Genomic DNA, 15,603 nt, shown 5'->3' with positions numbered 1-15,603 from the left:
AAACTTTAAATACAGAGAGGTGAGTGGAAATGAAAATGTACGCAATAGTAGCATAACTGTTGAAGTGAGATACCTGTTTTGGAGACCAGAAGCTTCTGCTGTGCATATATTAGCTTAGTATGTCAATGTATAAAAGGTAATCAGCTTCTGGAAATATTCTACCCATGGGTAACTTTGAGACCAACAGTCTAAATAGGAGAAAGTGTTCAGGGAAGTTTGGTAAACACTCATGTTGAACAAAGCTGCTTTAGCTGGAGGTACTTCACTTTTTACCTTTCCTGTGGTTGCTGCAGTGTCAGACTTGTGAACCAAGACTTTGGCAAGGTTGTGAAGACATTCTGAGTCAGAGGGAACAACCATGCCACCTCCTCCTACTAAGTGTGACCCACAGTCATGTAGAATGCGTATACCTTTTTTTTTGGTTGTTCCTGCTTTCCCTCTGCAAAAAATGAGATGGATAACCAAGGCATTTATTAAACTTTCACTTATGAGTCAGTGCTGCTCAGTTAAAGCAATACTCAAACCATGTCTTTATATAACCTTTAAGCAGGGACCAGAAATCAGTTCTTTGTACAGTTCCAAACGAAAACAAAGAGAGAGACTTGAAAAACAAAAACAACCACCAAGGAAATGCCACACACACTTTCTCACCTTATTGGTGTATTCATGATTTTCTTTCAAATCAGGTTATGCCCTATTTCAGAAACAGTGACAATCAACTGTTATGGTCATGCCCCACAACTGTGCTTAACTGACACCTAACAATAACTATTTTACTGGCAATTCTCAGTGGGCTGTGTCAGCTGCACTGCAAGGTCCTAAAGCAGGCATCTGGCTAGCTGAATAGTTTTGGGATTCCCTGAGAGCTAGGCATGTAGATATATCCATCCCACTTGCCCAAACTTCACAGTGATTAGTCCAGAATGGGGGTGGGCTGCCCTGACCTGCAGACCTGCAGCCTGTGGCACAGCTCCTGGCTCATTAAATAGTGACGAACGTGAAGCAGTCGATCCTAGACATTAATATTTTCACCGGGTGTAACCGGGGCTTGGTTTGTCCGGTACAACTGGAGTCCTGCTGCCGGTGAGCAGCTGGCAGGGGTGGCTCCCACTGACTGCGTAGGGGGTCAAGGGCAGCAAATTCAGGCAACCTCCTCTAACTTTCACACCTTAATTACCTTAATAACGCCTCCTCCACCCACCTCAGATAACCCCCGGTGCCCAAAAAACCTCCCCGGCCTCGCCAGCAGCGGCCAAGCCCCACTCCCCTCACGCCAATCCCGCCCCCGGGTCCATGGCGGCGGAAGGGGCGGGCGGCGGGGAGGAAGGGGCGGTGGAGCCGGGCCTGGCCGATCGTGGCCGTGGCGATGCTGAGGGCGGCGGGTGGTCGCCATGTCGCCTGCGCCGTGTCCGGCGGGGTGGACAGCGCCGTGGCAGCGCTGCTGCTGAGGCGCCGAGGTGGGAGAGGGCGGCCGGGGCCCCGCCGGGTCCCCCCGGGGCTGAGGGGGAGAGCGGGAGGCAGGGCGGGGGGAGCCGGAGCGACTCCGCGTTGTGTGGTGTCACCGTGAGGGGTTTCATAAACGGCTGATCTGGGTGCCAGCCATCGCTCTGCCCTCAGCAAAAATAATATGTGGTAGCACTGCTGCAGAACTCCTGACAGGCTGCATGCGTAATGCGGGGTTTCTCACGTATGAAGGACGCGGTTGCCTTGAAAAACACAATTTGAAAGCCCACCCCATAAGAGTTTGAGTTTATCAGTCACTCCCTGCCTTCCCTTGGTAGGCTACCAAGTGACGGGCGTCTTCATGAAGAACTGGGACCCTCTGGATGAGCAGGGAGCTTGCTCCGTCGACAGAGACTGTGAAGATGCTTACCGGGTCTGCCAGAAGCTCGACATCCCTTTCCACCAGGTTTCCTACGTGAAGGAGTACTGGAACGAAGTGTTCAGGTAGAAACCCACTGAAACAGGTGGTCTTTCGGAAATAGATGAACGTAGTGCCCTGTTCCTGTGAAAAGTGAGGATGGCAAAGGCAGCTTATTGCAGTATTATCGGTGCTAAAAGGAAGTACCGATGCTCCTTAAACGCAGAATTGTGTCCTCGTTCATGTTTAACATCACATGAATGAGAGAAATACTGGTTTTAATGTACTCATTAATTTTGAAATTAATAGGTTTATCCACAGTTTATACAAATGTGTAGTAATTCCATTGTTGCAGCTCATTTCTTTTTCCTATGTACTGGCCCAACCTTATCGTAAGCTTGAGGAAAAATTATGTTATGGGATGCTATTACCCTTGTTTGTTTTATGTAATTTATGCAGTGCATTGTACATTATATTAATATATACTGAATCCAGTTTACCACAGAGCAATCATGACTTAGCCTTATTAAAATTTCTGACAAATTTGAAGTTGTTCTTTAAAGTGGATGTTCAAATTTGCTCTTCCTATGGCTTTGTTCCACTGTAATGGAAGAAAGTTATGCATGGAGAAAGCAGAAAGATTTTATTGGAAGGGAGAAAAAGGGAAATATTGGTGTAACAACCAAGTTTCTCTTCTACTTATTCAACATAAGCTCATCTTCATCCTTCTTAAAGTAGTGCTGTTGTTAACTTGTCTTCGAAGAAACTAAGGAGTAACCTGGTTGTTCTGTTTCTGTGCCACATTGCAGTGGCATCAAATTAAGCACAAAACTTTTACAGTCAGTGAAGAAAATGGTCCTGATCTGGGAAGGCTCACTCTGTTTTCCCTCTTGGTGCGACAGAATGAATGAATGGTATCAAAACTCGTGTGGGTTGGGGGATGGCTGTAAATGATGAATCAAAGGTCACAGAAGATCAGCTTTCCTTTTTTGCTTCTCATCATTTATTAGTACAGCATTTTGGTTTGTTCCAGAAGCCTTTTTTCCTTACTGTCATCGTTGAGCTTGAATTTGTTCCCTGAAGTTTCTCTTTAAAGGATTATTCAGTAAAAAATACCTTTTATCAAGAGAAGTATCTCAGGTCTTGTCTTTCCCATGGTTTGTACAGAGTCTGTTCTATGTCTTTGCATCAGAGAGATTCAGTAGGTCTTTTAAATACAGGTAAAGATGGTTTATCACGCTCTGCCCTTCATCCCTCTTGACTTGAGTGACCACCAAGGGCAAGCAAAATAAAGCAAACATTGGGCCTTCTGCTCTGTGCATCACTGTATGCTAGTTTAATTTTATTAGTAATTAAATGTTTTCAAGTAAACAACGCTAAGCAGTTTAGTTAAATGAAAGTGTAAAAACTAGAACTCGGCTATGAGAAACTGTACTTATTTTTTGAGGTGGGGGGAAGCAGGAAAAATGTCTATGAAAGTTAAGGCAAGGTCCCATGACTGCTTATCATATGCTCTTACAGATTAAGCTAGTGTCCTTGCAGATGAAACACAATATCTTCTGGTGCATGCTGCACTGCTCTGCTGCTTTGAAAAATTGATTAAGCTTGTTTAATTCTGAAAAGCATTTTGTAAGGGATGAGTAGGATGTGCACAGTGCATAGCCATGTCTCCCCTGAGTAATGGTAGTTTAATAAATCAGCTGTACAGTACAAGATTGTGAGTTAGATTTTGACCATGCCCTCAGTCTGTAGCGTTGTTTTTTATAGGTTAAAAGCTAATGGATATTTTATCTCTTGCATAAAATGCTTCATATGACTGGGTCTCAAGTTTTCATGTTTAGCAGATCTTCCAGTCTTGGAGAGTATTATGTGATGTTAATAATGTTAATATACACGTGACTCTTTATTTTACAGTGACTTCTTAAAAGAATATGAATTGGGAAGGACGCCTAATCCTGATATTGTGTGTAACAAGCATATAAAATTCAACTACTTTCTTCACTATGCTATGGATAACCTAGGTAAGGCTTTTTGAAGTGTGTCAGTACACAGCGTATGTGGGGGATGTGCTAAGATGGTAGCAGCTTTTGGAAAGGTGGGGAAAAACAGGAATTCACTTGTATGCATAAATTGTGCATCTCTGTGGCAGTATTTCAATATTTGCGAAGTATTTGAGATCGAATTTACTATTATATATGTAGGAATAGGTTTAAATCAGGGATGCATATTGACCTGAGCATTAAATTTTACATTCTGAGGTGTTCCTTAAAGTACAGGAACACAAGTTCCAGCATGCTGATGAACAGTTCATGTTGATTAAATAGCAGGACTGTGATGCCTGTCAGTATAAGACTTCTTAGTCTTAGACTTAGGCTTCTCCCTTCATTGTTTTCTGCTTTTTTCCTAGATGTTTATAGCCCTGCTTTACGCTGTGAATTTCAAATATGTGCCTTTGTGAGTTTTTTGTTTATGTTTTGCCTTTTTTTTCCTTGCTAGGAGCTGATGCAATTGCTACTGGGCATTACGCTAGGACGTCACTGGAGGATGAGGAAGTTTTTAAACAGAAATATACTAAAAGACCACAAGGGCTTTTCCGAAACCGGTTTGAAGTTAGAAATAGTAAGTAGTTTTATATTTCATCCCAGGTATCAAAGAGAAATTTAAACTATATTTTGTGTCACATAACTGGGGAAGCGAGTGACTTCACATGCTTCACATGTGCTGATTACTGTTTAAACCCCAGCCTCTAGAAGGCTGATTGGGCGAAAACAGGAGATTTGCCTCACTGAGAATTATACTGACCAGTCAAGTGTTATGTTTGCTAATCCAGGTGCAGAGGGGTAAGAATAAGCATTTCAGGAGTAATCAGCATTCTGGAGGAGCTGTAACATGGATTAAGGAGACAGGGCTATCTTCCACACCCTGGAGAAGTATTTCAGGAAATCTTTGTCAAGTTTTTCAGTGACTTGTGTAAAAATTACTCGATGTGTTTCTTCTATTTTCATGAATGCTTTCTTTGGCTATTCAGTATATAGCATAGATAAACCTTATCGTGGGGATATGCTTAGGTAGTATCTTCAGATTTAAGACCTTTGAAACATTAAAATTAATAACATTGTTTTATACGGTAATTGGACTCTGTATTATTTTACTGGGGGGAAAAAAGAATCTTTCATTCAGTGCCTTCTCCATTCTCCTGTAGAAGCCAGATTTTCCCAGGCAGATTAAGGTTCTGCCTACACTGAAATTGGAAGGTACAAGTGCAGCACGTGTAGATGTTTTTAAGGCTGCAATTCCCAGCTCAGCAAAGGTACTAACAGTAGCAGCAGGTTTTGCTCTTCACTTTAATAGGCTGCCTGTGGCTGTACATAATCAGAAGTTGATACCTGCACCGCAGTGGTTCTGTTGTTACCAGTACCTGAGCCAGCTTGATTAATGCTGTTCTGGGTCTGACTCTGCATGGAACTATTGTGGTTTGGATGGCAATGTGGGCATCTCCCAAACAGCTCTGCTGTGGGCCATAAGGCAGGAAAATAACTCAGCTGAAGCTCTGATGAAGCACATAGTACACCCAAAGGGAGAGAAACCTGCAGACTACCTCTCTTGCAAACGTGCCACAGTGATGTTTGTATATTACAGCTTCTTGACTTCCGTTCCTTTGTTCTGGACTTAAGGGGCTTTATATGTTTCGCTGTTTTGGATTTTATTTCTGGGAAGTTGAAACAGCTCCAGTGGGACCAATGGTCTGTCCTTGTGGCAGCCTGATTCAGTTGTAATATCTTGTAATATTCTAAGCAGGCTTCCTGCCCTGTTACTGAGAATTTGTAACAGTTGTGACTGAGCTACTGGCCTGTAGTAAGTGTTCACTTGAGCTGAGAAATGCATCAGTAGAGTTTGTACCTCCCCAGAGGTATGAGCTCTTAAAGAAAGTGGACAGAACATGACTGAAAAACTGCACTGAATTTATTTCATCTGGGTTATCAGGAGGCTTCATTTACTGTTCACTTTTTATATGAAAGAAGGAAGTCAAACTCCTCTCCTTAGATCATCTATTGGAAATAGCTGCGATGGCTGTTCAAATCACTGAGTTATAGCAGTGTGATTTCTGTGCAAAAATTGATTTATTTTAAGAACAGGATGCTCTAGTATGTTTCAGTATTCATTCTCCCTTTCACATGAAACATGAAAGCTGTTTTCATCTTCCATACTGTTGATGTCCTTGCAAGAGAAACTTGCAGTAGTGTAATAGATCAGGCAGTGGAAGACTTTCAGATTCTGCGTTGTACAAGATCAGAATGTTTCTGTACCTTTTCAGGGGTGAGGAAATACTCAAACATTTTCAATTAGATTTTGAAAATCCTGAACAATGCTGTCTCTCACATGTATTTGAAAATAATAAAAATTAAAGTGTTGATTACTGAACGAAATGCTAAAGGAAGTTGAGATATTAAAGGCAGTTACTGAATTGTTTTTTGTGTTTTGTGCTTTGCAGCTGTAAAACTTCTTCAAGGAGCTGACCTCTTTAAAGACCAGACCTTCTTTCTAAGTCAGGTCTCCCAGGATGCTTTGAGGAAAACCATTTTTCCTTTAGGGGATTTAACAAAAAGCTTCGTAAAGAAGATAGCATCGGAACATGGCCTTCATCATGTGCTAAAGAAAAAAGAGGCATGGTAACACTTAAACTCTTTTGATTTGTATTTCTCTCTGAAATGGACTTTTCTGAACTTCCTGAACCTTAATCTCTGAGAAATCAGCTGTTTAAGCAAACAATAATAGAATAGGTTGGGAAGCAGTTTTATAGTTGTCTGCCTGCTTAAAAGTACTTTTATGAGCTTGCGGTTAGTTCTGTATTTTAGCTGGCAGATAATTTGTGTGCCATTGTGTCTGAGAAGAGCTAAGGTGGGGGTGAGTGTAAGAGGAAGCTGTAAGCCTTAAGGAAAGTGTTCTCTGTTACAGCAGGTGAGAAGCCTTGATGTTTATTTCCTGTAGCTTTCAAGGGCTTCTGCACTAGAAGTGTTTCTGAATATGCCTTCACAGAGACTGGGTCATACTGTTCTTCAGTCACTTTGTTGAAATAAATAAATAAATAAATAAATAAATCTGTTTCCCTGGCTAAGAGCTTACACTTCATGATTTGATCCTAACAAACATGATGCAGGCAGCAATTGTAGGTTGATATGGTCTTGACTGCTCGAAATGTTCATATTTCTCCACGTAAATGGTTATCTGAAGAATGTAGGCAGTAACTGAAAGGAAAATCTGTTTGTTTACAGAATCACAGAATCACAGAATTTCTAGGTTGGAAGAGACCTCAGGATCATCGAGTCCAACCTCTACCTAACGCTAACAATCCCCACTAAACCATATCCCTAAGCTCTACGTCTAAACGTCTTTTAAAGACTTCCAGGGATGGTGACTCCACCACTTCCCTGGGCAGCCTGTTCCAATGCCTCACAACCCTTTCAGTGAAGAAGTTCTTCCTAACATCTAACCTAAAACTCCCCTGGCGCAGTTGACTTTGGTGACTAGCTGACTTTGGTATTTCAGACAATTCTTATTTAAGTTTTACTTCAAGACATAGACTGAGTCTACATAATTTATCAGTTTTGTATGTTATCTGAAAGAGACTTATGTTTATAATATATCTACGACGTAGTCACCAATGTTTTAACCTATGCCTTTACTGAACAAGTTCTAAATTTATTATTTCTCTTCTGTGCTCGTGGCTCTCACTGATACTGTATGGGAGTTGTTTACATATGTTGGAGAAGATGTTGTGGGTTTGTTCTTTTTATGAGATTACATAAGTAATATGCGTTACTTCCAGTGTTTTTCTCTGCTTTTCTATGGATTCAGTACCGCATTTCCTTTTCAGAGTATGGGAGTTTGTTTCATTGGTGAAAGAAACTTCAAGAAATTCCTTCTTGAGGTGAGTAACATTAAACCTACAGCAATGTCTGTGTTCTGTTCTGGTTCTGTCTACAGAAGAATCTCTGCCAGCTGGTGGCTGGCACTTTGTAGCATCTCCCTTGGCAGTCCCAAGCCTACCAGAAGCTAACACCAGCAACCTGTATGAGGAAGCTCGCCCCTGCCCCTCCACCTGTGCATAGCTGCTAGGCTCTGACATGCGACTGGGATACGAGAGGGGCAAATGGTTGAAACCTTCTGTTCCCTGCCATAGATGAGGATGGGGGGAGTGAAGCACAGAATTAGTGCTGATAGAGACTGCCCCTCCTGCTTTTCTCCCTCAGGCAGCTTGAGGGAAGAAGCAGCAAGCTGCTTGAATGGTGCTTGCTTGTTGAACAGCTGTTTTCCAACTCCAAGAGAGCTCAATGACAGAACTTGAATCACATTTTGTTGGGGGGTCATCTTGTGACTTAAATCTCTTCCTATTTGGTAGTATTTAGAACCTCGACCAGGGAACTTTGTTTCCATTGAGGATAAGAAGGTGCTGGGAACACACAAAGGTAATTGGCTAACCCACCTTGATAACTGCTTTTAGAGAAATATTGCTTACGTTTAGGAGAACAAAGTTTTTGTGAAATTCCAAAGATTTATTCTAGTTTGATTTCTCTAATAATCATGGAAAACTTGCTCTGTACAGCATGTACAACCTTGAAACCCCTAGTAAGGGGAAATACGAAGACTGAAAGATAGCAAAACCACAAGTTGAAACTGAAATAGAGAAATGTTTGTCTCTTGTAAGAGTACCACAATAGAAATGGATTAGTTTGAAATCGTGTGCTTCAGGTACAGATAGAAACTTTCAGGTAGATGTTGTCTTAACTTGTGATTGGCACACTTCTCTAAAGCACTTGGTTCTTTATTCTTTGCTTAGTGGTAAAGCTTTGGCTTTTAATATATTAAAAAAAAAAAAAAAAAAAAAAAAGCTTTGCTTTGAATACATTTTAAATTATTTTTTGAAAGTAAAAGATTAAAAGATGCTAGCAACCCTCCATTTTCCTGTTTTTTTTAGGTTGGTTCCTCTACACAATAGGCCAGAGGGCTGGGCTAACAAATGTGAAGGATGCTTGGTTTGTTGTAGATAAAGATGTCAGCACTGGAGATATCTTTGTGGTGAGTTAATTAACACTGGTGTTGTGAATGCCTCATGCAAGCATCTCATGACTCCTGCTGTACGGAATGTGATCTGAGTTTGGGCAGAATTCCTGGCTCTGCTACTGGGGGAAACAAGTGCCAGCTAGCGCCGCATCTGCGGGTTTCAAACACCTTGTCCAGACTGGCTGCTGGTGAGTGGAAGATTGCCTTAGATGTTGGCAGCAAGCTTTTTCCAGTTAAATGGCAAACACCAGAAAAACTCAACCAGCCTACTGAGCTCTCATTTTTTACTCTAAAAATAAGAGTTTTCTGTAATAATTGTGACACAGTACATAAAATGTGTATTGTCTTGGTTCGCTATGTTTTGCTATTTTGTTTTTTGGGTAAAGGAGGTAGCAGACAATAATAAAGTTTTATCATTTTGAAAACTGAGGCAGAATATAATATTGTGAATCATTGGCGTTTTAATGACTAATCATAGGAGATGATTGGAGCTCTGCACCTCACCAGCTTCGTTAATGTTTCCTGCTGTTCTTAAAGTTGTGATTTTGATACTGACATGATTATAATGAGGTGTGTTGCTACTTGCAGACTTGCCTGAGGGGGAAAAAAATTGTAATCAAAACAGAGGTGAGAGGAAGCAGACAGGACCACTAAGAATTTAAGGCTGTGTGTGTGCAACACCTTCCCAACAAAGGAGTGACTGGGGCTTGGCAGGCCACCCTTTATACAGACTTTGATTCCGTTCAGTAATGATGTACAAAATATGAGATTTACCCTTGTTTTCACACAGTGCTTCTCCCTGCTTTTTCCCATTGTGAGAAACGACTTGAAGGTTTTAAATTCTGCTTTTCTACAAGGCACATCCTCTTGATTTCAGTGAAGATGTCTGACTTGCATCTTCAATTGTATTTCTCATATGACAGCAGTACATTTTGGAGGGTAAAAAAAAAAAAAAGTATGAGGGATTGCATTTATAATGTTCTTTCCTCAGTTCTAAGGACAGTCCCTGTCCAGAAGTGGGATACTGAAGATTTGATTTGTAGCGTAGCCTATATTATAAACATATACTGTCTTGTGTATTTTTTCTGCCAAATGAAAGAGCTTCTTCATTATATTGCAGCACTAGAAATACACTTTTTGCTTCTAGAACGAAAGGAAGAGTGTTACAAATCAACAAGGGATCTGAACTCAGCCTGAAGAAGGCAGAAATAGGACTGGAGAAAAAAATATAAGTGACATAGCTCTTGAGATGTAGAGGACTGACAAATAATTCAGGCTTGCTTTAGCATATTATTTCATTAAAGGCTTCCACCTGGAAGCTGGTAAATGCTAATAAATTCTTGATTTTGTACTCATTTTGCCTTTATTTTGTTGTAGCTTGATGCTGCTTCTATATTTCATGCTTTACTTCACAGCAGTCCTAGGCTCTTTGGCAAAAACATCACCACTGAGTGAACGTTGTATTTGCAGGCACCATCAACAAATCACCCTGCTCTGTACAGAGACCTGTTGCGGACAAATCGAGTGCACTGGATAGCAGAGGAACCTCCTGCAGAGCTCGTTAGGGATAAAATGATGGAATGTCATTTCAGGTTTCAGCACCAGATGGCACTGGGTAATCAAACCTTGTTCTGTTTTTCTTGTGGCTTTTTTATTTTTTTAATTCATTTTTTTTTATTCTAGTATTGTGTTCAGTGTAGTTTTGCAGAAACAGCTGAAATGTTTGGTTTGCCTTTCTGTTTCTGTAGTAGCTTTATCAAACAATTCTGTGTGGTGGTGTGTTGACTTAGATCTGTTTAACCTGGTGATGAAAGTTGGTTTTGTTTTAATGTGAACATAAGGATTAACTGGCAGGTGTTTGGCCATTTTCTGCTCCAGTGCCTTGTGTGCTGACTCTGAACCAAGATGGGAGTGTGTGGGTGACACTGGTGAAGCCAACAAGAGCTCTCACACCTGGGCAGGTGAGTTATTAAAGTGACTTTCTTTCCATTTTGGGGTGTTAAAATAGAGTAACTAGTAAAACAGAGAAGTGTTTTTAATAGCTGGAGCAAAATAGGTGATTTATTTGCATGTGAGAGCAGTTAGTTTTATTTTGGTTATTCATCCACTACTTTACAAGATGTTTGTTTCCAGCTTAAGGTAATTTTAGAAGTATATGAAAAGATTTTGGATAATCAGTTTTATATGCAGAAATGGTATCTGTTGTCCTCAAGAAATAGATTTTAGAAGTCGTTAGGTTGTGTCATGTGGGTTTAGTGTTCAAATTTGTTTAGTGAGGGTCTGTGTTCAGCAAACCTTGTTTTCCAGGGTGGGTTATGTGCAGTGATGCCTCTCAGCACCACTGATAGAAGGGTATGCTCCGTCCCATTATGAATTAAAGGGTTTCAAACATCTCCTGCATGCCCCAAAACTGGGCCTCTGTGGGATACATCCTGAGGCCAATTGTCTGAGGGCTGTTTGTAACAGAGAGGGACGAAGTAAGAGAAGCGAGCTGAGCTGTGAAGACTCCTGCCAGAATGGATGGTAGGTTTGAGAAACCCCTGAGTGCCTGGAGCCAGTAACTGTTTTTTTTTCCTCAGAGGGACAGGCCGGGAGGTCTGTGCTCCTCCTCTCCTGCACAAACCTGCACATGAGTCCCAGCTGCTTCCTCCAGGTGGATTGCCTCAGTAGTCCTTAACAGCAGGCTACCTTGGTCCCCTCCTTTTTTGAGAAGTGCCGTGGTAGCCTGGGCAGAGTTGTCAAAGGAAAGTCCAGTGAAAATGCAGGTGAATTTATGTGTGTCATCTCCCCTGGGAAAGGAAGCTTTTTGGAACAAAACATTCCACCACAGTAACTGAAGAGTTTTCAGATAATCTTGCAGAAGTTCATGAGGGAATTCCTACTAACATACTGACATTTAGACTCTTGTGAGTTGGCAATTCCTGTACATTTTTCCTTTTTTTTTTTTTTTTCTTGAGATTTGGCTAGAACAAACATAAATGCATACAGTCACTGTCCAGCAGGCATTGCACAGCCTGCAGTTGCAGAAGCTGAAAAATACTTTCCCTGTTTTCATCTCCTAGTTTGCTGTGTTCTACAAGGGCGATGAATGCCTCGGCAGTGGGAAGATCCTAAGGCTGGGCCCATCGGTGTTCACCCTGCAACAGGGCAAAAACAGAGAGGAGGGTGCAAAGAAGGAAGACATTGATACAGTAGAACCTGCAACATAGCATCTGCATTTGCTTATTGAAGGACTTTGAAAAAAATGCTGCCTGAGAATGAGAAAAACAATAATAAAAATATTTTTATTGATCTGTATGTTCTGAAGGTCAGTTGGCTATCTAGTCCCAGCTCTTGACTGTTAGCACTGAAGAGGCTTAAAACAAAAGCTTTGGTACAATGTTATTGAACTGGGTGGTGATATTTATGTTAATACATATCAAGGAATATCTTAAAGTTGTTTGGTAATAGTAGTTGCAAATACAAGAATTTTAATATAAAAAGAATCATGGCTGAAATTGCGAACTTATATTTTATGTATAAGTGAGATATTTTTTTTCTTGAAGATACCTGGTTTCTAGGTAAAGTCTGTGGGTTTTACAGTAAATGTGTGCTCATGCATTGAACTCTGGGAAGGGAATGAATGATGCGTAAGTCCAGTATTTTGCCTGAAGACTGAGCAACAGATATTTATTTTTAATCTGATATAGTTTTATAAAGAATGTTCTAGATTCTTAAACTGTACTAAGTAATGTTTTAAAACATTTGCTATTCAGAAATAGAGATCTAGGAGCTTTAAAACAGTCTTAATATTTATTTTTTTCACATGATTGACTAATTTTCTGTTAACTACTGAGAGCAGAGGCTGTTTTCTGTCCTGGAAGAGAGAATATGTTGTTGTGCTTCAGAAAAATGCAATTTCGTATGCATTTCTTTATTATATAGCTAACTTAATATAGATCAGATAATAATTCAATCTTGGATTGTGCCAGGTGTCAAAATGGAGTGGTTATTAGGAAGAACCAAATACCTCTGTCCAAATTATGCACAGGACTGAGTGTATATCGCAAACACCCTACACTTTCAATAAAACTTCATTATAGCAAGTCAACAAAAATAAATTCCTATATTTCCACACAGTAGTAGAAGGTAACTCATTAAAGTGCATCTCTGCAGGAGCAAGATTTATTAAATGGGTGTAGAATTTTGAAATTGCATCCAATTTGGGCAGTAGGAAAGCTCTAACATGAATAGATCTTTTCAGCAGATTTGAAAGCTTGGGTTACACATCACCTCCTGTCCTTTTCTGGTGTTTTAGTTTTTTCTAAGAATTCCTTTTATTCCTTCTTGTGAGAAAAGTTACAAGTAATCGCTTTTCTCCAAAGTGTGGAAATAAAAGGGGAAGAAGGCACTTTTATGTGTCCAACCTGGCAAAGTTAAACACACAGTTCAGGGAGCATTGTGGGGGGAAGAAAAAAACAGGACTGTTAAAATTTTCAGTATTTGTTTGACATAACAAAAGATATGTTTGAGAGCAGAAAAAAGCCATCCTTTTTCACTGGTGCTGAAATTGATCCAATTTAAGTCTGTGTTCAGAGTGCCTGGCCATGTGCAGGCTGACAGTAAAGACTGTTGAAGCTTCATGTCAGCTCTTGACTTGTGTTAGGGTAGTCATGTTATGGGTCTTGGTCATGATTGTGTTTTCCCAGTATTCCCCTCGTCTTTCCTGAATTTTTTCTTCGCAAAATGTGTCATTAATTGCTAATGTGTTAATGCTCTGTGTTTTCCTCATCTGAATTTTCCAGTCAATGTCCCCATTAAAATCTTCGGAGATGTTTTGTGTAATACTGGTGTGGTTTTCATTGTTACTTCCTCTTACATCACTCACAGGTGTGTTTGTTACTTGATACATCCCTGGTAGAGATAGCTTTGGCTTTAACTGTGAGTACAAGAAAAAGGACACAGATATTTCCGTGTCTTCAAAATTCACTTTCTTTAAAATTCACAGGACTGCAGAAGTTAGAAGGGACCTCTGGAGAACATGTAGTCCAACTCCTCTACTCAAAGCAGGGGCAGCTAGAGCTGATTGCTTAGGATCATATCGTCAGGTTTTGAATATCTCCAAGGATGGAGACTCCACAAACCTGCATTGATAAGATCCCTCTAACCCTTCCTTTCTAAAGGCTGGGTAGTCACAGCTTCTTCATGTCTGACAGATGCTCCAATCCGCCCTCATCGGCTCTTCCGTATCTGTGTCAGAAAGTTATTGTTAACACTCCAGAGACCTCCTGGTGCCTTAGTGCTGTCCCTCCAGCAACTATCGGGGTGGTTGAAGTCCACTATGGGGAGCAGGGCCTGTAAACACGAGACTTCTTCCAGTTGGCTGAAGAAGGCCTCACCTAGTTCTTCCTGATTACGCAGTCTGTAGCAGACACCCACAGCAACGTCACCCTTGTAGGTCAGGCCCAAAATCCTAATACATAACCCCGAGGTAGCTCCCTGCGCACCCCCAGGCAGAGCTCCACGCCTTCCTGCTGCTCTGTAACGTCCTAGGAGGCAACCACAGCAAAAAACACCGAGGTGTGCTCGCTTGGCTAAGGCACAGTTGATGCCAAAGTCACAAGTGCTTTCAACATCTGTGTGAGGACTTCAGCAGTTCTGGCAGGGAGATCCCACTTCTGCTCATGGCAGGAAAGTTTCCCAGAGCTTCTTGTAGTGCAGCTACAGTAGGGGGGAGGTGTGCTTCCCTGCTTTTCTTTAAGCATTCTTAAAACTGGATACAACAGCAATCCAGGATGGCCAGTGTAGAAGAGTAAGTAGAAATTTGTTGTTTAAAGAATGGAGGCTGCAGTTTAGCCCTCGTGCCCTGGTGATGAGCAAAGAGCTTTGACACAGTAAAGCAGCTGCTGATACTGCTCCCAGTGAATCTCACTGTACCTCTGAGAGAAACAAATCAGCAGGCATCTGTGAAATTCACATTGCATGGGGTGTTTTACAACAGGTTGCACACTTTGAGCAACATGAGGTTGCATGTTTAAAGCTCAGCGTTTCCAAATAGCTTGCACTGTTTGAAGGGGACAGTACCATTTCTCTTTCCTTCCCACACATTTCTCCCAGGTAAGGATCTTGACTGCTCCTTGCTCCTCTCCCACGTAGGCTCTCTGGCGCAGTGAATTTTATTTTCTGAGGCACATTTCTAACACTGAACCTAGGCTGTGATACAGAAGCTGACTGCATTTGTGCAGAGAGGGGTGGTTTCAGTGCTAGCAGGCAGCGCTGAGATGAGGATTCAGTGGCCTGAATCCTGCCCAGCCCTGAGGCCTGCAGCCCGGCCAGGCCTGTTGGGAAATGGTGGTGAAAATGGTGAAGAAACAGCTGTAACACACCTTGGCAGCACCAAGGAAAGAGTTCAGTGCTTGAGGGCTTGGCCACCACGATGACAGTGCCTGTGGTGCAGCCGGGCCTGGTGCTGAGCCACCACGTCTCCTCAATGGGAACCCCTGTGGGGCAGCCGGCCTGGTGCTGATGCTGTCTCTCACAGGAAACCTTTGTCAAGGCTGGAACTTGGCTTGGTTTAGATCAAATTTGATAGGAATGGGCTGGCTGGCATGTGAATTTTCATTTTGCTCTCCTGTGGAAGTCCTCAAGTAGATCAGTATCTGCATGCTTTTTAAAACGCATTGGATTTTTGTCATTTTTCT

General features: G+C 41.5%; 1 protein-coding gene across 2 annotated transcripts; it reads left to right on the top strand.

Moving 5' to 3' along the window:
• The first annotated feature begins 1,338 nt into the window (after positions 1-1,338).
• Positions 1,339-13,741, top strand: TRMU (tRNA mitochondrial 2-thiouridylase). 2 transcript variants are annotated; one of them, XM_082756314.1, is made up of 11 exons: positions 1,339-1,457; positions 1,782-1,947; positions 3,776-3,882; positions 4,358-4,480; positions 6,354-6,526; positions 7,737-7,790; positions 8,262-8,328; positions 8,838-8,938; positions 10,394-10,538; positions 10,802-10,884; positions 11,986-13,741. In XM_082756314.1, the coding sequence occupies exons 1-11, from the start codon at positions 1,367-1,369 to the stop codon at positions 12,130-12,132; spliced, it is 1,257 nt and encodes a 418-aa protein (XP_082612440.1). In that variant the 5' UTR covers positions 1,339-1,366; the 3' UTR covers positions 12,133-13,741. The 2 variants fall into 2 exon arrangements, with proteins under 2 accessions (XP_082612440.1, XP_082612441.1); XM_082756315.1 differs by lacking the exon at positions 11,986-13,741 and adding an exon at positions 11,503-11,879.
• The last annotated feature ends 1,862 nt before the right edge of the window (positions 13,742-15,603 follow it).

This window comes from Aythya marila (genome assembly GCF_965140915.1).
Source record: "Aythya marila genome assembly, chromosome: 1".
In the NCBI taxonomy this organism is placed as follows: Eukaryota; Metazoa; Chordata; class Aves; order Anseriformes; family Anatidae; genus Aythya; species Aythya marila.
Note: the sequence above shows the minus strand (reverse complement) of the source record. Positions and strands in the feature narration are given on the sequence as shown.